The sequence below is a fragment of the Varroa jacobsoni genome, unplaced genomic scaffold (assembly GCF_002532875.2).
Source record: "Varroa jacobsoni isolate VJ856 unplaced genomic scaffold, vjacob_1.0 scaffold_627, whole genome shotgun sequence".
NCBI lineage: Eukaryota > Metazoa > Arthropoda > Arachnida > Mesostigmata > Varroidae > Varroa > Varroa jacobsoni.
Window position 1 is genome coordinate 62,916 of NW_019213529.1, and position 24,639 is coordinate 87,554.

Below are 24,639 nucleotides of genomic sequence, written 5' to 3' on the forward strand. Positions count from 1 at the left end.
CCTTATTCCGTTAGCTTGTCGATTTGTCAAGCGATCTGTTCTGCACTGTCTCATCGTAACACTCCAACCTAGAAGGGCTCCGTTTTACCGCTGGACGTTCTATGTTTACTTGGCGTTGAACCATTATGGTCTCTAGGATTTACCAAGGATTAACAAAAAGACATGATGTTTGCCTGTACGTCGATATCCGCCACCTTTAGGTGATTGAGCTTAACACGCGCGTTTTGTTGAGTTATGCCAATGTTATATTGTTCTTTCTGGGAAAATCTGATTTTTTCGGTAAAATTTACGATTGTTTTCGTTGTACTGCTATTCGCGGCATAACTAGGCTACTATTAGTGGTTGATAGATGGGCAATGAACGCCGATGCTCGCGTTACCATCGCATAGCTAAGATTTGGGCTTTGTGCACAATGGAATACGCTTTAAATACATTCAAATACATCTATTGATAGCGGTTTGACCTTTGCCTAGACGCTATGACCAGTAATGATATATGACATAGTATTTAAAGTGTTCATCGCACAGTATACGCGGAACGGTCTACACGCGGAACGGTCTACACGCGGAACGGTCTACACGCGGAACGGTCTACACGCAGAACTGTTAACAGAACACTGTAATAACGTGTCGTAGGACACGAAAGTATGGCTGCTGTTTTGCTTTATGTACGGCTGGAATATGTTAGACCCTTCAACTAGCATAGGTGCTCGCTGCTAAGAGAAATAACTCGGAAATACGAATGAAAAAACAGATGTCAGTTAATGTAACGCCAGGACGGTACGTCGTTCTGAACAAGCAGTTGACCTTTGCCGTGTCGAAAAGCAGCGAACGGTTCTTGAATAGGATTGTTTTGCGTTAATTCTGTATATGTTGATTCCTCTACGAATACAATGTCAGCCCCACATCGGTTGATATCAACAGCTCCGAGGATCTTGTCGTTTTAATGTTATCAAGCGGCAACACTAGTCCACTGATGGAATCGATGCATTGTACTACAGCTCTTATTGTTATTACGGAGCGTTTGGAGTTTCTGCTTGAAAAGATACGAACTTCGATATGTCGTTAATCAAAACTGGCATTCCATCATCTATCATATTATCAGAACAGCAAGTTCGAGTTGCCCGCGAAGCATTTGAATTTGCCTTCTGCATGTAAATTTTCGACGGTTAAAAAACATGTGCATGTTAGCGACGCGATGTCGCGTCTCGTTTGTTGGGCTCTATATCCTCTGGGTTTCTCACTCCTCCACCCGTGATAGTACTAGAACGTATTTTCATTGTAATGTGGATTGAATGCATGCATTTATCAACGTGTATGAGCTTGTTCACGCTATTTCCGCATGTTGCATACCACGTACACGCCTTGTACATTTACACACGTTATTTAATGTCTTATCTAAACACGTCTATACACGTTCAGTCTTAGTCACTTCATACATATCACGTATCCTATATGTGTTCATATGTAGTCCCTTGCGGGATGTATGGTAGAAAGCCCTGTTTCAACCTCGATTCGCTTACTGGCTTATAGGAGCATCTTTGGCAGAGTTCTTTTGTGTATGGGAGAACCTTATACCACATGACAGGTGTGACAATCTTTATTATAAAGGGAATCCAGCTCGAAATGCCAAATAATTTAACTTGAAGGGTCGAAAGATTCACAGAACGCTCAGCTACGAATTTTTCGCGAGGACTAGGTTAAACCGCTAAAACCGTTCTGTCTCAATCATCAGGTACACTGATACTTTGGCAGAAATACACGGATTCTATTTACGTTGTGGAGAAAAAGACTTCTATAACTATATTATTACTAGATTTATTATTGGGTTAGAAGGGAAAAAGACTGATTTTACTATGCAGATCTGTCTTGGTGCCGCTCGTACCAACTGGAGTGTAGTGAACGTTTCCAAATTGGGTTGTTTGTTGTTAAACATAGTTTTTCACTTTCTAAATCGCGTGTTACTGGTTTGGGTCTCTAAAAGGATTGTCGTCTCAAGCGTAAGCGACTGAGCCAGCATCGTCTCTGCTGGGACGCTTCGACGCGCGTATCGTTGAACCTATTGTATTCGTTTCGTCCGGGCTCTATTTCTGTGCATCGTTTACCTCAGTCATTGTATGTATCGTGCACTGTATAGATGGATGCACAATACTCCTTTATAATGTATAATATGAACTAGGCGTTTATTATGATTGTTACTGTGATCAAGTTTGTGTAGTTTTGCGGAGGTATCCTGTACGTAGCTGAATCATTACGTAGCTATAATATCTAGGTAGTTCATCGTCATCAGAATTTCGCGTCGGCAAACGGCACCAAGGAGATGTCGATCGTTTCTCTTCTCTTTCTATTGTAGTCAATCATACTGTGCCTTCAGCCGTATTCAGTCAGACGTTTACTGACTGAAGCGTTTCGTTGCTTTTTTCGGACCATCGAATTACCTGGGCCATGGAAGACAATAGCCGATGAGTGAGTGGACCTGTTTTCGGTGCTTGATACAGTCTCTTTCGGTTGATGATGGTTAGTCAACCTATTGGTATTTCAACTGTTGGGATCTACACAACCATTTAGACACGATCATTTTACTACCTACGTATTTTGTTCAATGTCGTTAGTCGTTCATTTTACGGCCAAACTATCTTGTGGAAGTTTCCGATTCACATACGAGCTCTCTTTGCCTTCGTCGTCATTAAGCGCTGTCTGCGGTAGTGAACTTGTCCTTTCACATTCAAAATAAGTTGCTGGGCGGCGTGCCCTTCTTAAATAGGTGTCAGGCGAGCTACCTATCTAGATATTTTAGGTTTAGCTATCTATTATGGATACCTCCTTTGTGTCTGTGCGTATGTGGGTGTCGGTATAGCTTGCATCTGTCAACGTAAACAGACTCCGGACGCCTCAGCAGCTCGCTTGTTGCCGATCAGATACAGAAAGGCTTGATCTCTTACGCCTCATAGTTCAGGAATAGGGCCACAACAATGTATTATGTTCTGACCCTCGCACTATGGGCGTCTATCTTTCTGAAAATCAACTATACATAGAGAATTATTGGTATTGTTATTGCTCATTATACTACGAACAGTGTCATCTTCCTGTGTATTAGCAATTGCCTATTTGTCCTTAGTTACCCATTTGGCCATTCGCTGTCGTACGGTACAGTAATATATATATATATATATATATATATATATATATATAGGTCGTTTGACCATATATTCACGGTTGTTATTGTTGCTATGTTATTGGTATTCAGCGCAGCTTAAAGGCGCTGTGAGATATGGCTCGATAGAGAACTTTGTCGTCAGACTGTGGACCTGGAGTCTAGCAGTGTCTCTCTGATAAGCGATTCATTGGTGTGTCTGCTTCAACGTTAGGTCCATGAAGCCACAGGCTTGGGAATAAATGGTCATTAACTGGTTTCAAATCAACTGGGATCGTGTGCCAAAGTGAAGGCGGGTGGCTTTCTTGTGCCATTCATTTACGCTTCTCCTGAACGAAGATTCTAAAACGCATCGAGGTATCGCTATGTGGTTCGAGATATGGATGGAAATACTCACTAGCGTGTCTTCACGTTCATATGCAAACTTCATGTTCCATATTTTTTGATAGAGACTTAGGGTATGAATACTTCTTTAGCGGACAGCGCTAACTGTTTACTGATTTATCTCTGAAATCTGCTGATGGCATAGCGAAATCCATTAGCCGAGCGTGGGAACTTCATCGAAATAGTTAGCCTAGTTGATAACAGCAACCGTCCGGTAATCATCAAATGCTGCTTTGAGGATTCGCTGCATTGAAAAAGATTAAAAGAGGCCAATTCACTCATCGGTCAGCCTTACCACATATCACATTTATTCGTTTGTGCTATTGCGGCAAAACTGCGGGCCAACAGAAAATAAGTTATACGTAAGCTTAATGAAATGGAAAAATATGGTCAATAACAAATAGAATATTAGGAAAGTTCTGTAGCGCATTCAAGATGTACTTGGAATCCTGAATCTTGGCGTAAAGGTAAACCGCTGTAAGTTGTGCAAGCCGATACTTACTTGTTTCGAATACGTTGCAAAATCACTTGCCAAACTAGCGTTTTTATTGGTTTTATTTTCTTATTTATATTATGCCAATTGATTTAGAACGCTTAGAAAACAAATATTACGTTGAACATTGCAGGGTGAACCAATTTGAAAGCGACGCATCGAAGATAATTCGACCCCATTCCTCAATGGGGCTCGTGTCATCTGAATTGCTTTCCCAAACTGGAGTTATATCAGCTAAGAGGTCCAACTTCCAGCCAATCGTTACGATGTCACGATATTGATCTAGAGTACTGGAAAGGTCACAACTTGTTACTGTTAGACTCCTACAGGAACTATAGCTCTTTTATTGAGTTCGGTGAAATCAGATACAGTGTTTCCGTCAGACTCGTACGAAATCAATGTGCTACAATCGTTTCCAATGTATGAAAAACACCGTTATAGCGCGCCATAGGATGCAAATGATCAATGGTACTATACGCTCATAACGAAGGATGACTGCTGGCACAGCCACAATGGCGACTGTCAAATTTAGCGGCTCCCGCACCCTTATCTTGCTTTTATTGGCTGCACGACGTTGCGGTATCTTTTGCCTATATATACTGAAGCCCTAAAGTCGTTCTCTCGCCAAGACCGTTTATAGGCTTCACTGTTTTGTGTCATTAGATTAGATCTTCTGTAATAATATCTCTTCAATTTCGTCCCTTATGTATATATATCGTACTATTCCATTCACTATTTGCCACTAGTAAATTGTATTCAGCAGGCCATGCATTGTACGGAATAAACGATACCTTGTCCCAATCGTTTCTCGACATATAGGTGTATCCATCTCTAAATACGTATAGATTTCATGGGCTGTCTATGTAATCATGGATATTTTTTATTATTGGTCTTCCTGGGTAAAATATTCAGTAAACGTATGTACGATTGCCTATATTTTAGTCTATACCTCCTCTTTTTGTCGTGTAGCGCTGGTTTTGTCAGCAGATCTTTCTTAATCAATGTACATATCTATCTTCGGATAACTATCTAATGAATATTTTCAATTGTTAGTGCGTGAGTTGTTCTATTGCGAGCGTCTGGATTGAAGGCGATCGTTTCCATGTCGATCGCGACCACTTCCTAGTAGAAGACGAAATTTCCAGCCCGTTGCGTAGCGCAAGGCAGCTCGTTGTAGTTAGCTACGGTTATATATTCGTTTATCATAATTTATAATGAAGTTTCTATTAAAGTTATTATGACTTTTTTTCTAAAACATAATGATTTGTCGGAACAATTATACTACCGAAACCCGTCTCGTTTCGCCCCTTTAAGCCTCTTATCACGCTCAGCTATCTCATCTAAGTCAGGCTATCAAAAAACAACAGCTAGTAACCGATCCGTCTTGTCAATGGCAGTCCTTCGCTCAGAATCTGCCACGGAGAACTAAGCCTTTTGTCGTAGCCTTTGTGGGCTCTACTAAGTGTCACTGCAGAGGGTTTCGTCGGATGATACAGTCTCACAGGACGTTTCCGTTGACCAGCAATGAGCCTACTGATTAGTTTATGTCGGTGGAACAATGTATTTCGGAGCATTGACGCGTTTGGTAACACAGAACTTATTTTCTACAACTCTAGATTTAAAGGAGAAAAGTATCCGAAGTCGAGTGGTAACTGAAAACGTCATATAGATCGAATAAGGATGATTGAGTGTGACAGGTTGTTATCTAGCAAGTGCTCCTGCCTACTGATACGCTCGCTGGCGAAAGATAGCGGCGATTTCTTCAACGCTTTTGCCCTTGGTTTCGGGAACTCGTCGATACGTGAAGATCCAGAAGAAGATTAAGAAACCCGTAAAGATCAGGAATGTATAGTGACCCAGAATTCCTGTAAGAGTGCAGGACATGCGTATCGACGAACGATGAGAATCTGTATGTAGTCTGGTGTTTGTAGTTCTAAATAAAGTATGTTTTTGATGGGCGACTCGTAATTTTTTCGGCTGTACATATAATACCACAGCGTACTACCAATGCATCAGTGTACCATAGATGGTCGCACGTCACAAAATCCAGTGGCTGATTAAAAGAAATCTTGAATAATAATAACGGACGAACGAGCGTATGCGTTATGATGGATGAGTCTACCTGTGAGAGGAAGAAACGTCATTCCAACAACAAAGTTAGCTGTCCAATTGACCGCAACTGAAAGGGACGTGGCCAGAGGTCGTGCGCCCTGGCCGAAGAGCTCACCAACCATGAACCACGGAATCGAGCCTGGACCCGTGGCAAACATGATAACGAAGCCGACAACAGCTCCTACGCTAAGGTACGATAGTTCTTTGATTTCATCCTGCAAAGTGTAGAGCCGGAAACAAAAAAAAGCAAAAAAATATATATATATATTAATCACGAATCTACACTATACGCATTTAGCTTCCCAAAAATTAAAATATTGTCAAGCTCTATTGCTCGTTCGTCGTCTGCTTGTTCGTTTGATTACTAAGCAGCCGACTTAAATTGACTGACCCTAATAAAGAGCACCCCGATTCCAGGTGATCGAGCTTTGACATTGACAGATGATACATGCCTTCAGGGCGAGACAGAGCGTAAGAACGACCGTGAGACAGGCCATTCCTGCCAGACCAATCAGATGCAGCGTGCGACGGCCTGCTCTCTCAACGAGGACTAGTGATACAAGCGTCATTAGAGTGTTAATGACGCCAACACCGATCGTAGCTCGAGTCGCCTCTGAATTGCTCAAACCGGCGTCAAGAAAGATGTTCGTTGAGAAGAAAATCGCCTGTGGTTTATCGTAAAAACAGGAGAGACACAATATTGTGACCGGGAGACAAATTTCAGCTACTGTGCATTCCTAATACAACAAATAAGTGTGTCTTTTAGATAGAATTCTTATATTGACTGCTTGTAGCAAATTCTGATACGGCAAATCTTCTCGTAGTTGGTAACCCTTAGGCTAGCGTGCCCTCGTAAGCTTGAACGTCAATATACTACTTTACTAATTTGTAAGCTGATGAGCTAACCGTCTTCCTTTCTCGTTGAAATAATTTGCCCGTCATCACTATGGAACTGTTACCGACAATTTTCCAGCTCAGAAAAGAAGAAACAGGGTACTAACCGCATTGATTCCAGAAAGTTGCTGACTAAGCATCATCATCATTGAGATTATGAGCGGCGTTCGTAGTCCGATGTTATGTACCATTTCGTAAAGTGTCACACGGGGAACCATTTTGATCTGCTCGAATTCGACGCGCATCTCGTCCATTTCGTCGTGTACTTCGAGAGAACCTCGAAGCCACGTTAGAGCTAGATGTAGTTAAAGTCATTGGCATACGCACTTGTAAGCCTGCTGCTATCTGAATGAAATGAAGTAAAATTGCCCTTCAAGGGTTTGCACTATTTTACAATAGATTTGAAACGCAAAAAGTCTATGCGATTGCTTTTACGAAATGAACAAAGGGCAGAAAAGCCCGTAATCAACGATTACCTTGTTGCGCGGCGACATCTTTGCCCTGATTAATTAGAATGTATTTAGGTGATTCAGGACACAGCGGGAAAGTCAATAGCATCAAAATGGATGGTACGATCGTAAAACCTGGTCAGGAAAATTCGGGTCGATAGAAAAGAGACCAGAATCAAAAGTCAGACATTTTTACTTGTGAAACGAAATACGAAACGAAACATCGTACTGATAAGGTCCTAAATTAGGTACTTATAGACCCTTTTAAATATATCAGTAATAGTGACGACTTGTAATTGATTTGTTAGGAAAAGGCATTGGCTTGAAGATTTTAGGTTGTAGAGTGTGATATTTTAGCTATGAATTTCGCCATTTTCTGCAAGCGAACAGCCAAGCCCAAGGTAGCCAGCCCCTTCGTTTACCTAGTTCGAGCATGTTAGTGCCTACGCTTTATATTACAACGGCAATAATGAGGAAGGTGTGGCTCATATGGTCGCAGAAGCGTTAATGTCTATCTTACGTACTAAACAAAACCGGCCATAGCTCGTCTGTGCCAAGCAGATTTCCAAGCCCGAGAATATTTGATACGAGGATCGCTATTGTTACCGTGAGTTGATATATCGTACCCACGGCGCCACGCATTTGCGTCGGAGAGATCTCATTGAGGTATAGTGGGGCTAAACCAGCGTTGAGACCGTTGTTCACTCCAATGAAGAAACGACCCATGATAATCATTTCGTAAGATCGGCACCTCTGCAACAGCACATTGACAGTGAAGTGAAGAGGCTGTTATCGGTCTGCTTATCAGATTAATTAAATATTCAGTTTAAAGGTAATCAGTCAGTTCGTTTTGTTGATGTTTTCATCGAATCGTTTTCAGCAGTACACATTTTTGTTTTGATGCGAACCGTCTTGACATAGCGATTTTCAACTTCATTTTCACCTACCATCTTCATTGAAGTCAATGTACATATGATCGAATCAACACTTCATCAGGAAAGGATACTGTTGTGCGCTACCTGTTTAGAGCTTTTCTAAATCGAAAAAGCTGCCCCATTTCCATTAGCGCTTGTAATCGCACTGGAAGCCTTGAGGACGCCTCTGGAACCACTGGTGCGCGATCACATTATGCTAATTCGGAACGTTACTTCACTGGGCAACTTTCTTAGGGGAAAGGTCTATGCTACAGGACATCGGTCTTTCAGTTTTGTTACCGCAAGGTTCAAGTTTCAGGTCCGATGGCGCCACAAAGCATCCGATCAGAAGGCTCGCTTCCATCATGAGACGAAATGTGCCTATGCCAGAATTTGAATCCATCAGCCAAGCACCCTCTATGCTATTACCACACCTCGTATATCGACCGTTGCCGTTATTGAAATCTGTGTGAAAAGGTAATGGGACATTTAAAGGAGTGCGATACACCTACCTTAGAGAAGCCCATGAGCGCGGCAGCGATAAGGACGAATATATTATTCAAGAGCAGTCCACCTTTCCGGCCGAATTTCTCAGAAACAAAGGCCGTGAGTAGTCCACCCATCATTCCGCCAATGCAATAGATTGAGACAATTATCGAATAAATCATTTTAATCGTGCTCTCAGTCGGATACTCCTCGAATCTGTGCTTGTAGGTGTCATTAATAAACGCCTCCACGTGCTGAAATATCGCAATGAAAGTAAAAAAAATTAAATCACCGGGCGGTGTGGTTCACAATTCAGCGTTTACGAAGAACATGTTGCGTCTCGTTTTACGAAGCAGCATTTTTTTTGAGTCGGTCCTGCAAACCCGTTGCATCTATTCACAACCTGAATACTAATGGCGTTCATCGTAATGTATAATTACGCGCCGTATGAGCATTTCTCGGCGACTTATTTCAATAATTGAAACCCAAATACATGAAGCCTCCTAAACTGAAAAGTGGCAATGCTTCAACAGCGATAGCCGCGCGGTTTTCAAATAAAAAAAAATAAATGAATAAACACCTATTAAAGATTGATCTATGCGTAACGTAAACGACAACGAAACGCAAAACAATGTGTGATTGTACGTATAGGAGTAAATTTATAGAAACGACAACAGCAAATGATAAAACTGTCTGCCATCTACGTATCGTCGAATTTAAAGACATTATTACTGCTTAAAACGCTAACAATTGGCATTTCCAAATATCCCAATTCAGCATTTAGGAAAGATTGAAACTGTGCACGATGTTTGTGCAGTGTTTTCACCCACTTCTATATCTTCATATAAAAAACAGTCGTCCATTTACAATAGCCGAATAACGTACCGTCCTTTACTGCTATAGGTGTCAACGAGAGCAACAAGGGCTATAAGTAAAACAATGGCTAATACAATGGGTGACCCACAACTACGAGGCCCGGCTCGCTCGCTTTTCCTCTACGTTTAACCACTGATTTCTTTGTAAATATAGAAAGAATAATCACGTGGGGTTACTTTAATGGGCCATGATGGAACGTGTGACCTTGCCAAGGACTACACTTGTGGGTTTTTTAGCGACAAGAACATTTTAAAGACCCTCACTTGTGCTAACAACAAAACCAATGCTACCTGAAAGATGTATGCCTTTTTCGACGCCATCGTAATAAACGCAAGCTCGTCATGGGCACACCAGTGAGCACTTTTACCGTTCGCTTCATATGGGAATATACGGGTTGGTGTTGTCGTGAAGTTCTGCTCCCTACCCCTTAGAAGCTCTTTTTGATGGGCAATTTAGCCTTCGACATAAATACAAGAGAACAAATTGCTGTTGTCTTAGCTAACAGGTGGCAAACCATTAATCGAAGAGTTCTGTTATAGCGATTTCCTTGACTAAATGATACGACATGCGGTTGATACAACATTAGACTGGTCGCCGCCTACCAACTGAGACAATCTTATCACCACAGTCAACTACCAACTGCTTTGAGCTGAACGTTAAACTTTCCATATGACTGCATTATATTATAATCCTATACGACTATCATAAATAAAGGTAATAATAGATAAACTTCAGTTAAGAAATAATCAACTAGATTTATAACGAAAATAATTAAACTATAACACTGTTGTGGTACCTTTTGGGGTGCGTTGACCACGCCTGTATTATAACCATGCTGGAAAGCGGAGCCTAAGGCAGCAGCTCCTATCGCAAAGGCAAGATTTTTTGTGAGGCCCTGAAAGAACACGAGAGAATCAAGTAAATATTAAGTTAAACTTGATAACAAAAAAATATAGAATATTAGAACAGGGTGAAACTGTATTACCTAGCCGGGTCTAGTATAATCGTAATATACTGTGTCACAGTGGGCGGACAAACAAACGTGCACGTTTTTACGCCAATTTTCCTTGTATATATTTTTTGACGAAACTGACCAGAGCATGCGTAAGGATACATTTAACATTGAGTAAGCACGTTCTGCTTCTAATAATAATAATAAGAATATAGTGAACAATTCAATCTACATAACTGTATCTTGAAAACGTACATGTAAGAAGTAAGTATCTGTTTGGCGCGAATTAAAAAACGAATACTTAGTATTATCTAGCCGGCATCTTTAAGGTTGCCCTCCGTTAGCAGATTTTGCACATAGGGCAATCTTCTTGTTGTATACGCACTAACTATAAGCCTGGCTTCGAGTAACCTTACAACCCACTCGTATCGTAAATCTTCCACCTGTAGCGAGGAGTCCGATTGATAGGCCGTGTTTATGCACCTCTAGGAAAGATAGGTGGAATCGGACCTAGCTAGTAGTTGACGCTGGTGGTGGCGTGAATCATCTTTCGTCTGCTAAATTTCACCATTTTAGAATTGTGGATAATTCTGGATTTCTTTCGGTTCTATTCGTCGTTAGCTCTCTCTCGAACATACTTACTGTACTGTACAAACATTGTATTTTCTATTTCTGCGTCCAGTCTTCGTAAATCGTTATCTGAGCTAATATTAAACCATCTGCACCCCTTGATCATAGGGGTCGCTTTTAATGGCGTCGATCGGTATCGAACGTAGGCAAATGAACGTATTGCCGCTGAACGCGGTAGCTGCCCCATCGACAACTAACTGGCAATTCTACCACAGTGTTTTTCACTGGTCTTTGCGTCGGATGAAGTCACTTAGATATTAGCAATAAGGACAAGCTGAGCGCCGTGAACTAATATATTGAGTAATTATCTTGTTCACAAATTAAGCGCGACCATTTGAACAACGATAGCATGCATATAAAGATATTATGCCCGATCGTGAAATACGCCTAGAAGTAGTTTTTTTTTTTCGAAAAGAACTTCAGGGGACTTCGACGCCTATAATCACTAAGTAGTGGGGTACTTGAATCGTACATGGTTTTCCTCTGTCGAGAAACAACTTCAGCTACAGGTATTCGCAGATAAAGGAAAAAGGTGACATATAGTGGAAAACAGCAGTGACACAAATTTTGGTTCTGCTCCGAAACGCTTCCTAGTGGAACAGATATTCAGAAGCACGGCTAGAAAATGTAACGGATGTACAGGCGTAATTCTGTTTTTCTATTATAGTTTAAGACAAATGGTGTTTGATGAGGTCGACATCCGTAGTTGTTTCAACTTGTATCACCTTCACTTAGCATTCTGTCTGTACAGCAGAACTATACAGACATTTTGAAACTATATTTTCCCTATACTTGCGTGCAGTATTATTTCCACTAACTGGGTTAATTTCTTCACGCCACCAAACCCAACAGTACCACGCAAAGCAGCACATCGCGGATTACCAAATTCAGCGTCGAGGATAAGCGTCGGTCACCATAGAGAGGCAACTATCCCAAGGACGATTCACGATCTGACCATTGGTTTTTGAGAACACAGTTTAAATCAATAGAAAATTGTTTACTAAATCAGAATTAAATGTTAATGTTATTAACGCAATATTTACAGTGGAGATGTAAAATAAGAAGCGCTCTGTGGGCTAGGTCTTTGGTGGGCTCTAGGAATACTAGCAGTTCAGCCTTCTGCTTGCAGTAGGTAATTTTGTATTGTCATCAATACGTCCCTGGTGTAAACAACGATTTCAATTGTCAATTCAAATTTATCTTCAGAAATTGCAAGCTCAACATATCAGGATTGGTGTAATTCTACGACATGGCAAGTGTTTTCTTTTCAACAATCAAATCTGTCAAATATCGATGCAAAAACCGTATTCTAGCTCAATTTGACATCTGTTTCTAAGAAACTGTACGCTTGGCTACAATTAGATAACGCTCATCTAGTTAAACGGGAACTAGGGGCTTACCCCTCAGCCACGAAAAATTGAGCTGCCTACTTCCACAAACGAGTTACATAAATTTATGGCTACATAGCCATATAAATATCGCCACAGGAACTGCTACTGACTTTATCTGTTCAAGGTGGCCCTTCCCAGCATCAATGATTATGTCCGTTTAACAATACATTGCACTGCTGATTTTGACTGCCTGCCAGCCAGCCGAGCTTACACAAGCCAAATGTTATCATTCCCACAACACTGCTGCTACTGCTCGTGAAATCGTTATTGAGAGATAAATATTGGGAACAAGTCGTAGCCGGCTCAGGTCGCTAAAACAACAACGATGCTAAACTCAAAAATAAGGCCGCCACGAAATAGAACAACGTGTGAAGAACTACGAGGCTTATAAAGGAGGACGAACGAAAACGAAAATAGATAAAAAAAAAAACTATCCGTGATGTCTTCTGCCACTAGTGGTTAGCGCCAAATGGTGGTCGACGGTTCGGCCGACAAACGACACAATGGACCTTTACAATGAGACAGTCAAAACAGACGTGGTTTAACTTCAGCTTGATGATGGCTGGGGGAGTTGTTGGGTGACCGCTGACTGCTGCGTCGCTACGGAGGAGGGTTACCATCAATAAAGGGGACTGTAGTGCCTACCAAGGCCGAAGTCTCGTCTCCTGTTGCAATCGAAAGCAAACGAGCCGGTACCAGCTTCCGAATACGACAAGGTCAACAACAGCAACAGCAGCATACCCAAAGACAGACACGGCGAACTATAGATACGGACGATGTCGGCCGGATGTCCTATCCAAGCTGTATGGTGAATACGATCCTACGCACAGTGGACAAATGACAGGCAATGATGCATAAGAGGAGCCAGTTTCCTTATATAAGCTTAGCGCGCACAGAAACGATACATCAAGAATTCAGGCTCTTGTGCAGCGTACATACGAAACAACGCTGATGTCGTTAGCCCGGCCTAACGTCTTAGGCAAAGCATGAAAGTGGAATCCATTAATGGTATGCCAGCGTTTTTAGGTTCGTGAACATTCTCACTGCGCGCCATATTCTATCAAAGCGAAAGAGTCCAGCCTAAATAAAACGCTGTCCGGCGTGTCTGATGAAAAAAAAACTCGAACGGACCGAGTTTTGTCTCGGCAGGATCGTAAAACCCAACATTTATTATCTAGTTATGACACTTGAGGTTTGTTTGGCTGTCTTGGTGTGGCAAAGAACTGTAGGTAAGGTAGCATTGAGCGCACAGGAAATAATGATTAGTGGCTTTCCAGTTCCAAATCAAAGTTTACCAGAACAGAAAAGACTAGTTCATGAATGTAAGACATTATATTGACATATCCTAAACGGAAAAAGGGCGATACCTGAAAATCTAAGAGCCTAATACAGAGTTCTTTTTTTTCTTCTGCAATTTGAAAACATCACAGGACATAAATTATTTAGTGATGAGACGAATTGACCAAAAGTGCCGTACACGCGTACCTGTAATGGCGTCAGTCACCGTAGGCATATTCGTGCTAGTTGGCCTAGGGCAATCTGTCATAGAGCGTCCAGCTCCTGTCATTCGCTGCGTTTTTCCAAAATAGGCGATAAGGACTTACAAGAGTAATTTAGCTATTCATTTTGGAATATCATCACCGCCCAGCCGTGCACTACAGGATATTTTACTCTGGTTAGTTTAGCTCAGCCACTTATTGAAATTTCGATTAGAGTAGTGTGTCTTATCTATTATAAGCATTTCGTCTAGACGCATTATATTAGACACAGACATTTTAAAGGCGAAGGCCGTCTGCATCAATTAAACAGCGGCCGCTGCGCTTATTATACTTATATAAGTAATGGGAAAGCAATGGTTATGACACCTATCAAACAATCATCGAGATGTCTCTATCAAGCGTTCTCTGCATTTTATTGCCGACTGCATGATGGCTGTCGTGCAATAACAATAGTATACTGAATGCGTCTACGCTACACGGAAGCTGGAGTCGCTCAGTGTTGCCTGCTCAGTTTCTAGCTGTCACTATCATCAGTCAACGGCATGCATGGATGCATGCATGCATGCGTGTATGTACGTCCGCATCTAGATCTATTTTTGCATCTTTAGTTAGAAGTAATCACCAGTTGAAGCCATCAGGCAACGCGGGGCCAATGTTCCGCCCTGAACACCAGGCGCTTGAGTCCTTACGCTGCTAGTTAGACCCGTTTTGAATTAGCACAGTAACTAAACCTAATTATCTCTCGTTGATAATCAGCCACAACTGTTGACCAGACTATTATGAGGTCGAACCTTTTAAAGATCACTACGTAATACAATCTTCGTTGAATTTCGGTGATTGGATATCTCCAATGACAACTTTTGTTAAAGGAAGAAAGTCTTCTACCTCGAATGCATTCCTGTTATTCTTCATAATTGTCGCGTCAAATCCACCGAGAATGCCACAAACACCAAACGCATTCAATTAAAAATGAATATTTACCGAACATTTCTTGAGACCTGTTCTCTAATAATATAACTTCTAGGAGTGCCGTGTGCCTTTCGCCTCACAGCAAAACCGCTCGCAGCTTTCGACCATTGTAAAAATAGAGGCCTATTAAAAATTGTGGTTCATAGCTATCGCTAGGGCAGCTTTTCTTGATGCAAAGTGATACGTAGACCCTGATGCACCTTAACTGTCTCGCAGGGTGTTGCTCGTGGATATTTTACAGACGATTGAGGCCTGTAAGGATTTTCGAAGATTTTCTCATGTGTAAATAATGAGATCTGTCACATTAATGAAACTCTGATATCTTTGTGATCAGATGTATATCAGATGAATTAGTGTAGCGTTCAGGAAGTATTACAGTAACCACGTTTGGCTTGGAAAACATATGTGTTTTCATGTGTCATTACGGGTGTCAACTACGAACAGAACTATCCCGAAACGATTGTGTACCGTTTCTATAAGTTAAATAAATATACGTAACCGTTGTGAAGTTCGTTGCTAATTAGATGACTGCAAATCTGGTATTTGTGGTTTTTGTTACGCAGAACCCAACTTTAACTGCAGTTGCGCAATTCACACGCGACGGAACCGTTACCATGAAATAAAGCTAAATCCAGTTTGTCAGCTAGCTATTTCATTCAACTGTTATTCAACGCTACGGCAATGCGTGTGTACATACGCCTTGGCCCTAGAAAAATCCGCTGTATAACGCATCACTGCGCCATCTAGTGAACGAAACTAATCGGTGGAATAAGCCAGGATCTCGTTTCCGTCGCGCTACGATTCGCGCCTGCGTCTGGTGCTTCGGGTTTCCTGGTAAACGTGTGTAATAGCCTAACCTTAAATGTGGTTACATTTGGAAAGTACATCGATACGAACTTGTCATTTTGAGATGTTATACTTGGATATTGGGAGAGCACAAGCTCTAAATGACCTCGTGATTTCCACTACACCTAAATGAGTAAGATTCGATCTCTTCGATATACGCAGGACGGCTCAAATAGGCGCAAACGACCAACGGTAGCCTTCAAGGAAGCATATACTTGTCAGCGCACTTCATCGCTACGAAAACGTAAACCTTGGCACTTTGAATATTCCGAAAATTTTTTGTTTTCATGAACTTCTACCGCAAGAGAATTCTATCCTATTACCGAAGCATGTAGTGCAAGTTTTCACAATAATATTTATGAAAGCTAGTGTCAATCAAGATTGGTATCTTCGTTGGTTATCATGAGTCCAGCGTTTTAAACATAATGGAATAACTTAGAGATGCCAAAAAACGCAGCTATATTTAAAAAAAAATCAATGTAACTAGATTGAGGTTCTTATTTAAAGCTGATTCATCATTTGCTTTGAAGATGGTAGCTTAAACAATAGTTTTTTTTAGTTGCTACTATTTTTGAAAGGACATTTTTCTTGCCCTCGAAAAGTCTATAACCCAAACATTTTTTTTTATCCTTTTTCGACGCCGAGAGAAACTTAACGACACTAGGCTAGTAGAATGGATGCTTTCGCAGTCATCTGTATATGTCTCAATTAGACAAAGAGCATCATTAGACTTACTTTTACCCATTCGAACATGGTTCTTATAGTGGAGAGATCTCTTCTAATATTGGGCTTAACTGACTTGATCCCGCCACACTCCGCTATAGCTTTCTATATCCAAATTTCCCTTTTACCACACGCACATTCAGGTTTTGAATGTTACACACACCATTACAATCGCGACGCCCTTTATTTGGAACGTTCTGAATTGCTCCGAATACCCACGAATCAACATACGAAAGCTGCCATTCCCAGAAGTTATAAGGGTGGGTAAATATAACTTTAAACCATGTATTTTTTCGTGGATATTTGTTATCCGGCAAGGTGGTATCTCAAGCATTCGAAATAGGTAGGTAATAATAAGGGTCTGTACGTATTGATTACAAAGAGCTACAGATAGTGTCAACTTATTCTTTAGCAAGATTGATCTCATACCTCTCAACCATAGCTAGCGATTGACCTACTATTGTAGAGTTCTTACGGTTTATTTTAATAAAAACAGACATTCCAAAAACGAACTTTCTTTCGCTGTGCCAATGGGCACCGCGCAAAATCTAACAAAAGTTTTTTTCCAAAACGGTCACTGCACTTAACCTGTTTCGACATTTACCACGAGCCATTTGTAAACCCAGATGGCAGAATCTCTCAGCCATTAGCAATGCTTGTCTTGTCGTGCGCGATGTAGGTCCAGGTTGAACCTGAAGGACTTTCAACGTTGCACACACTCCCGTTACATATTCACGCGTGAGCGTACTAACTTGATAATGATCTTAATTTGCAGGCAAAGCTTGCTGCTGATCTCTTCGACTAATCTAATGTCCCAGTCATCACTATTGGCTTCTACGATCGACTGTTACGTTCGCACGATATTCGTAACTGGGTACACTTCGACATAATGCCAGCTCTTCAGGCGAACGTAGCAGTCATACATGGATAAGCTCATCGAGCTTATGATTCCTACGAAAACGAAACTGAAATAAACAATCATACAAATCGATGTATGTATGTATGTGTGTATGTATGTATGTATGTATGTATGTATGTAATAACGTCCAGCACCTTAGCACACACACACACTAGCAGAAGCGAATAGACTTCTGCTCATTCATTTTTCCCTATACGCGACTATCGTACACGGCAGCAGCGTCACATATGCGTGCACTTCCCAGTGCCAATTACTGTGTTCTGATTCGGTCTCTCGCTACTCGGATGCGCAGTATCCATCGGATGTCGGTTCCGATTGTAGAGAACCCTCGTTACCAGCACCGCAGAGGATTGACACTGCTCTTTCAATGCCACGCGGTTCAGTAGCACTCCTGTGCACACGAGCAGCATGTAGTCGCTCGCGGCAATTTTTGGAAAGTGGAAGCTTGATGCCCCGCGCGGACGCTGATACAGTGAAATCTAAATAAGCAATAGATATGATGAGCATGCTTGGATACGATGCTGGAATCCGGCTGAAAGTATTCCCTGCTGTGGCCGCCGTGGCTAGAAGTCTTTGAATAAATAGCCGCATAGATAAAGCTGGAAAAAGGCACTACGTGCACTGGATTTCCTGAGATAACGTCGATTACAATGATTTGGAAAAGTGAGAATGCTAAGAATGGAAGTACGTCCCTATGAATATAGGTGGCCCGATCAGTGTGTCTGCGGTCCAGTTGATTCCGTCTGCGGCAGTTCTTACCGCGCTGATCGCGCGTATGCTAACAGAAAAATAGGGAGCATTTCTGCTGGTCTGGTTTACTTAACGACCGAAACAAGAGAAAGACAGTGCAATATAACGACAGTGGAATGGCGAGAAAGAATATTGCCTGTCTGCAAATTGCTCTCATCGATAAAAACAATATAATGATCAGACATAGCAGAAAATAAAAATAGTTATTTCCTTGAAGAGAACGGTTTTTTTCTTTTATAGACTAGTGAATTTCGGTACAACGTATATGTATCGTATATTCGTGTAAAACGCGGCCTTAATTCGAAGTAAGTCCGCGACAAAGGTTGTTACGAAAAAGAAATTATTATATATCTCAAGGCAGTTTGTAGTTTCGAAAGCAAAATCACAGTGTTGCAAACGTACGTAAATGTTTCGTATTCGTTTTTCTATGAACATTGTTTGTTTTTACTTTATAATTATGACCTGACAAAGACTCCTCGTTGCTTATTTTGAGCTACCCTAATTATGTGGGCATTCTAGCATCCCCATCAATTGTACGGCTGCTCTCCACCTTGCAGAGAACTATTTCGAATTCAATCGTTCGTGTATAGTTACACATATTCTATTTTTGTTCGGTAACGTACATCGACGGAGTTGCCGGGCGCATACCGACGCGTACTGCTGGATAACTTAGCTAGACTGGTTGATAGCCATTTAGAAGGTGAACGATTTCCCGGACATAATGATACTCGGTAACAGTAGATTAGTAAAAGTGGTATCATTGTGTTGAAATCAAATCGTTACGTTATCGCTTCGATAGGCGAAGCAGCAGTACAGTAAAGATGCTGGATTATTATAGATCCGTCTCACATTGTAACTCTGTTTCGACATCACATCTGTCGTATCTACGTTTTAGTCTATGTGCGACCCGCACATGGGCATTTAGTCCTGTAAGTACTATCTCTCCAGCATTGCTTCAGTCGACATTTGCAGTCGTCCCGAATATAAGCACGGTGACTTTTGTGTGCTGTTCAAAAATACACTTATTTTTCTCTAAATAAGCGTGCTAGTTTATCAAGTACCACGCAGTACTCGAGGTGCGGTGAGTACGTGCCACCATCTTGCATCTTTCTCTCGCTCCCGCTCGTGCGCGCGCTGTGTATCTATACACGAGACGGCGAGGCGCTTGTAATAATACATCTAGAGGAGAGTCGTTAAGGGAAAAAAACAAAGACATTTTATAATGTTCTATATTAACTGGTTCTATATCTCAAGGTAGCACCATATGAACTACTCGTCTGGCCAATTGTGGATGAGCTGTAATGATGAATACAGCTAATTATATTTTGTGATTTAGTCAACAAGCGTAGTTTGTGTTTCCCTTTTATGGCGGTCAAAGTTAGCACGGAAATGTCGGTAGAGGAAGCAGATCTCGAAGATTAGGCAGACATTCGAAGCCGAACGGGCTTTGCTGAATTATCGGAAGCACGGTGGCACCATTACCCTATTATTTTAATTATATATCATAATAGCGATTATATCTAATTGTACAAAAACAAATCAACCGAATGAAGTACTCCCTGATGCCACAAAGATGGCCTTATTGTCGACTGCGAATGTTGTGATTACAGTAATAGCAGAGACTTCGATAGCGAACAAGCTAGACTTATCTCACAAATTGCCCAATTCTACTGAGTGAGATACTTGCACCTTGCTTTTACTATTGATAAAAATACTATTTCACGTTTTTATCCAACGATATATATATATATATATATATATATATATATATATATATATATATATATATAATAGCAACAATAGCTTGTATATACACATAGTATAATTAGATCAACGATTACTTTACATATCGTTGGTTACGGTATTAGCTGTGTATTTAACAAAGTCTCCTTGAGTAGCATGGCTTCTAACCAGTAAGTTAGCGCATTCGTATCGCATAGGGCCGTCGTAAAACGAATTCGATGTGTTTTCGAGATATCTAAACGATGAGACAAACGTAAGCAACGGCCTTCCTCACGAAGAGGATATCATATCAGTGCAAAAATAATCAAGTAACTTTATCAGGTAACTTACACAGCATCTGTAGGCAACCTTTTGTTGTTTCGCAACTTCTTTAAACTTCGTAGGTTCATCTTCCACATGATAATCCACAAGACTGACAGTTTTTGGTGCTTCTTGATGGGCAAGCTTCGACATACAACTATATCGCAATGGCATAACAATAAGATCACGGTTACTGATCTTTTTAGCCAGAAGGCTAATGAGATTTGCTTTATAAGTGCGCTTCAATTAGCTGGACTAAGCAAGAGTTCACTCTACTAATTGTATTGAAAAAGCTGTTGGTATACACGCACGTACTTTACAGGATTTTATCCTATTTGCAGCCTTAGCATCAACTCCCGGCATTGAGAGTACTATTATCGTTGGCATAAACAACGGAAGGGACCAGAACATGTACGCCGCAGATTAGTTCTTAAGACAGTACAAACTCACGGATAGGTTAGAATAAGTTTCATCAAACGGCCGAAATCAAGCTCCTTTAAAACATATGAGTTCTTAATAATGGAAAGAAAGAAAGAAAATAGGGGAAGAGTGCGGTACCGTACGCTCGCTTGAGACGCAATTTTCTCTCGAGTATTTTACGCTCTTGTTTTTTTTCTTACGATGGCTTAAGATAGTTTTTCTTTTTCGACTCATACAGAAAATCTGTGTCTTGTTTATTCTCGATCATTGCTAGTATCTCAGATACGCAGAGGGATAACAAGTTGGATAACTTTTCTCGAACAAATGATCGACATCAACCAATCAACCAGGCCAACTACTATTTATCGTTTTCTCATTTTGTTGTCCTGTTCGCCTTCTTCGCATTAGCCTTCAGTTTTGTTATCTCCCTGTTGGAACCGCTGTCAAAGACAATCAGGTTATAGGCCACACAATATTACGCACTATCTGTCACTTCGACGGCGGAAAGCAACACGTGTTACTGGCTCTCTCCGAATTGCCGCCGTCTGATAAGATTCGACGAAACAAAACAGAACCCTGTGTAGACGCGCAAACACACGCTACATACACGATAGCATGGAAATAATATTCTGTCCGCCACTTTTGCCCGCTTTGGGTCTCACCGTAGTTTAGCATGGGCACGAGAAGTGCTGACATGCACAAAACGATCGCTGTGCTTTTTGCCCCCGTCGGAAACAACAGAAAACAGCAACAGAACTTCTACTGATAATATTAATCACTAGGGGAGTGGACCTCTATCGAGGGGGCGCCATCGTCTGTCTGGAAAGGAGGACAAATGGAAAAACAGACATATTAGAACACTGGTATTAATAACACAAGCGAACTATAGCTAGCGAAGGAAAGTCAACACTGAGTTATCGATGCCAACAGGAGCCGATTGAACAAGTTTGCTCTTGCCACGAAACCTTAACTATTCGTAGACATATATTAACTGTGATATATAGTCACTCCGTGTTTTAATAGATAGATTGCAGACAAACATTGGGCTGGGTACACGTCTGTCCAATAAAGTAATGCCAGCAATATTATTGTTTCTGCCCAAACCTAAATCACACGTTATAATGATAAACCTAAAATATTTGACTTAATCGGTTCAGAATCGCTCTCCTGTGTGTCACGATAAGCGCATAGATAAGAATTGATTTCTGTCCACGAGCGGATCGAATACGTTGTAACTTAAGACACGTCCACAGACATTGCCGGTATGGGACTTCGCTTTTCTGTAATCGTTGTGTTCGTCAATTAGTCAACCATAGGCACGCTTGACCGATTGCAGTACGGTACATTTTCGATTTGTATATTTCCCGACACTAAAATAAATCAAATACTTTTGCTTGCTCTGGAAGCAGCTTAACGGAATGTGTCAGTGACAACAAGATGCTTCGATCGTGACTCTTAAAGCAACGAAAATACTATTCAAGATACATACAGATATATCTAGGCATGGAATGGGCCTAAACCGCATTTGTTCGACGTCTTCTTCCAACGTTGCCAGACAACACTAATCGGTCGTAGACAGGGCAGAGACAGCAAGACCGAGCGCTATTCACAAACACACACGATTAACTTGTTGCGTCGCAAATTCTGGTTCAGTTGAGCGTTTAAAAGCCATGCCAGGGGGCAGTTATCGCAAGCGTTATGATAGACAGTCATAGACTCAACGGTGGTTGTCGACGTTATAGCAGCGATACGTCAATGGCACAAATGGTTTTCTTTTCTACATTACCGAATGGCAGGTCTGAGTAGCAGGCTGTGGTGGCTGTAAAGTTTGAGGCTGTAGTTGAGATCGAGACATCGTCAACGGAACGAGATCGGTCGAGGCTTAAACTTCAGCGGCAACTGAAGGTTTCCATCAGATATTGCTACTTCGACAGAGTAGCATAGAGGGAATAAGAGCAGGCATTACTTTGCAACGACTTGGTAAGTTGTTCCTTTTCATAGCATTGCATCCCGTGGGACTGACCGCTGGTTTACTTCGCTTCTGCCCGATCTCAGTCTAAGCATGGGTTTCGAACGCGTACGTTTCGGTTACGGTCACCATAGTAACCCTCTAGCCTTAACGACCTGCTGACAGCCTCAAGCAGCACCTTTGGCACTACGTGAGCTCTCGTTTCGTCAGAGATGCTGCTGCTGCGGACTGCTGTGGAAATTTCGGAACCCCAGTGTCACTAATGCTGTCTCGAAACTGCCGTCTAGATCAAACAGCCTTACCAATGCTGTTAGGTCCTTTGGCAGGGCTGGCCATGATGACGCTGGTACAAGTTACCATTGACAGAATGAGTAGGGCTATTAGCGGTTGGTTTGAAGCTCGGATGCTATAGGACTTCTGTCAGGATGAAGGGAGGCTAACGGGAGCTGCCTGAACTGCTTGTGATCTGGTCGCTCTCCGTCTCTTTCTGATTCTCCCTTAACATTGGTAGGCCTGTGTATCGTACGGAACTAACTCAACTTTGGTGATATGGGAACTTTGTTCACTGCTTCATGCCGCTTGAGTTCAGATAGTAGCAGTAGACTTGACAAATTGCCAAATAGCCAGAGAAGTGAGACACTAAACATATTCCGTCTTGAATCTAGTCGATGCCATTCCTCTCGAGACCAGCTTCGAGCTGAAATCAAGCTATATACGCCTCGAGTTCGCGTGCACTATACGAACAATCGTGCAAACTTGTCACGCATATGGGAAACTGTTTAGGTAACGATACAGCACGTGTTATTACGATACGGGAATAGCGTTCGGTTATATTATCTCATTTTAAGGCTAGCAACTAATGGCTTATAATGATGCCCAGACATGCCACACCTTTTGGGCTAAATAATAGGTTAAACGTTAAAAAGGCATACAAATATGTAGAGCCGAAATGTGTTACAATTTATTCCACACACTTTGTGCATATAGAGATGTTTGAAATAAATTGGTACACGTTTTGATAGACTACTTAGCTTATGGTGCAACAATGCGTCAGCCCCTCGTACTAAAAGAGGTCTATTTTTTTAGAACAGAACCCTGAACTCAGGGTGAGAAAACAGGAGACTTATGTTTGGAATATTGGCAAATACCACTTATAATTCGAGATATTCGCAAAAGAAAAAATAGAAAACTAAATAAATAATCCAAATATTAAAGTAGCTAATAGTAACAATAAAATAGTAGCTTTCCTTAATTGTCCAATATTGAGAATTTGAGTAGTCGTCAGCCTATACGCGGCTACTTAGAGTGTGAGAAGGACCGCTATCGGACGAAAAGGAATATCCACCTTACGGATTAGATTGTAAGGTTCCCTAAATTAATCAAAATAATGCAAAAAGTAATTTCTAATTTTTCTCAAATTTTATATAGAAATCAGCAGCTTTTTTAAAAGGAAGGAGCCATCAACATAAATTTCACAAATATTTTATACTTGTTACGCTTTTTTCGACAATCCTAAAAACGGCTTCAAACATTTTGCTTACTTTGGATGCATGGGCTCGACTCGACAAGAAAAGCTGATGTTGGAAAGCTTATTTTTGGACAAAATTTACTTTCTTCTATGTTTAAAATCGCAGAGGCCATTTACGGTTTTTTTTTTACTTGTAGAGTTTGCATACGGTTACTTGTAGAATATGAAGTTTATTTTGTAAATAAACTCTGCCGGGCTATGTATCCCCTCATACTTTGCAGGCCCGAGGTGTGTTTAGC

The 24,639-nt window shown here is 41.3% G+C and overlaps 2 protein-coding genes across 20 annotated transcripts in view; one reads left to right on the forward strand and one right to left on the reverse strand.

The window, feature by feature from the left end:
- LOC111262104 (protein tweety) overlaps nucleotides 1-24,639 on the forward strand; it is a 133,556-nt gene that overhangs the window by 10,244 nt on the left and 98,673 nt on the right. The gene's annotated exons all lie outside the window — the stretch shown is intronic.
- The window catches only part of LOC111262106 (solute carrier family 2, facilitated glucose transporter member 1), a 50,571-nt gene continuing 29,993 nt past the window's right edge, over nucleotides 4,062-24,639 (reverse strand). For 4 of the 9 annotated variants that reach the window (XM_022836107.2, XM_022836106.2, XM_022836108.2 and 1 more), the window contains 8 exons: nucleotides 10,558-10,656; nucleotides 8,912-9,139; nucleotides 8,010-8,238; nucleotides 7,513-7,620; nucleotides 7,144-7,331; nucleotides 6,595-6,807; nucleotides 6,153-6,357; nucleotides 4,062-5,895 (listed from right to left, as the gene is read on the reverse strand). In XM_022836107.2, the coding sequence (XP_022691842.1) occupies nucleotides 5,753-5,895; nucleotides 6,153-6,357; nucleotides 6,595-6,807; nucleotides 7,144-7,331; nucleotides 7,513-7,620; nucleotides 8,010-8,238; nucleotides 8,912-9,139; nucleotides 10,558-10,656 (1,413 nt within the window). In that variant the 3' untranslated portion in view covers nucleotides 4,062-5,752. Of the gene's footprint in view, nucleotides 5,896-6,152; nucleotides 6,358-6,594; nucleotides 6,808-7,143; nucleotides 7,332-7,512; nucleotides 7,621-8,009; nucleotides 8,239-8,911; nucleotides 9,140-10,557; nucleotides 10,657-15,118; nucleotides 15,161-20,513; nucleotides 20,962-24,639 lie in introns of those variants that run through there. The other 5 variants (XM_022836110.2, XM_022836112.2, XM_022836109.2 and 2 more) reach the window with 5 other exon arrangements.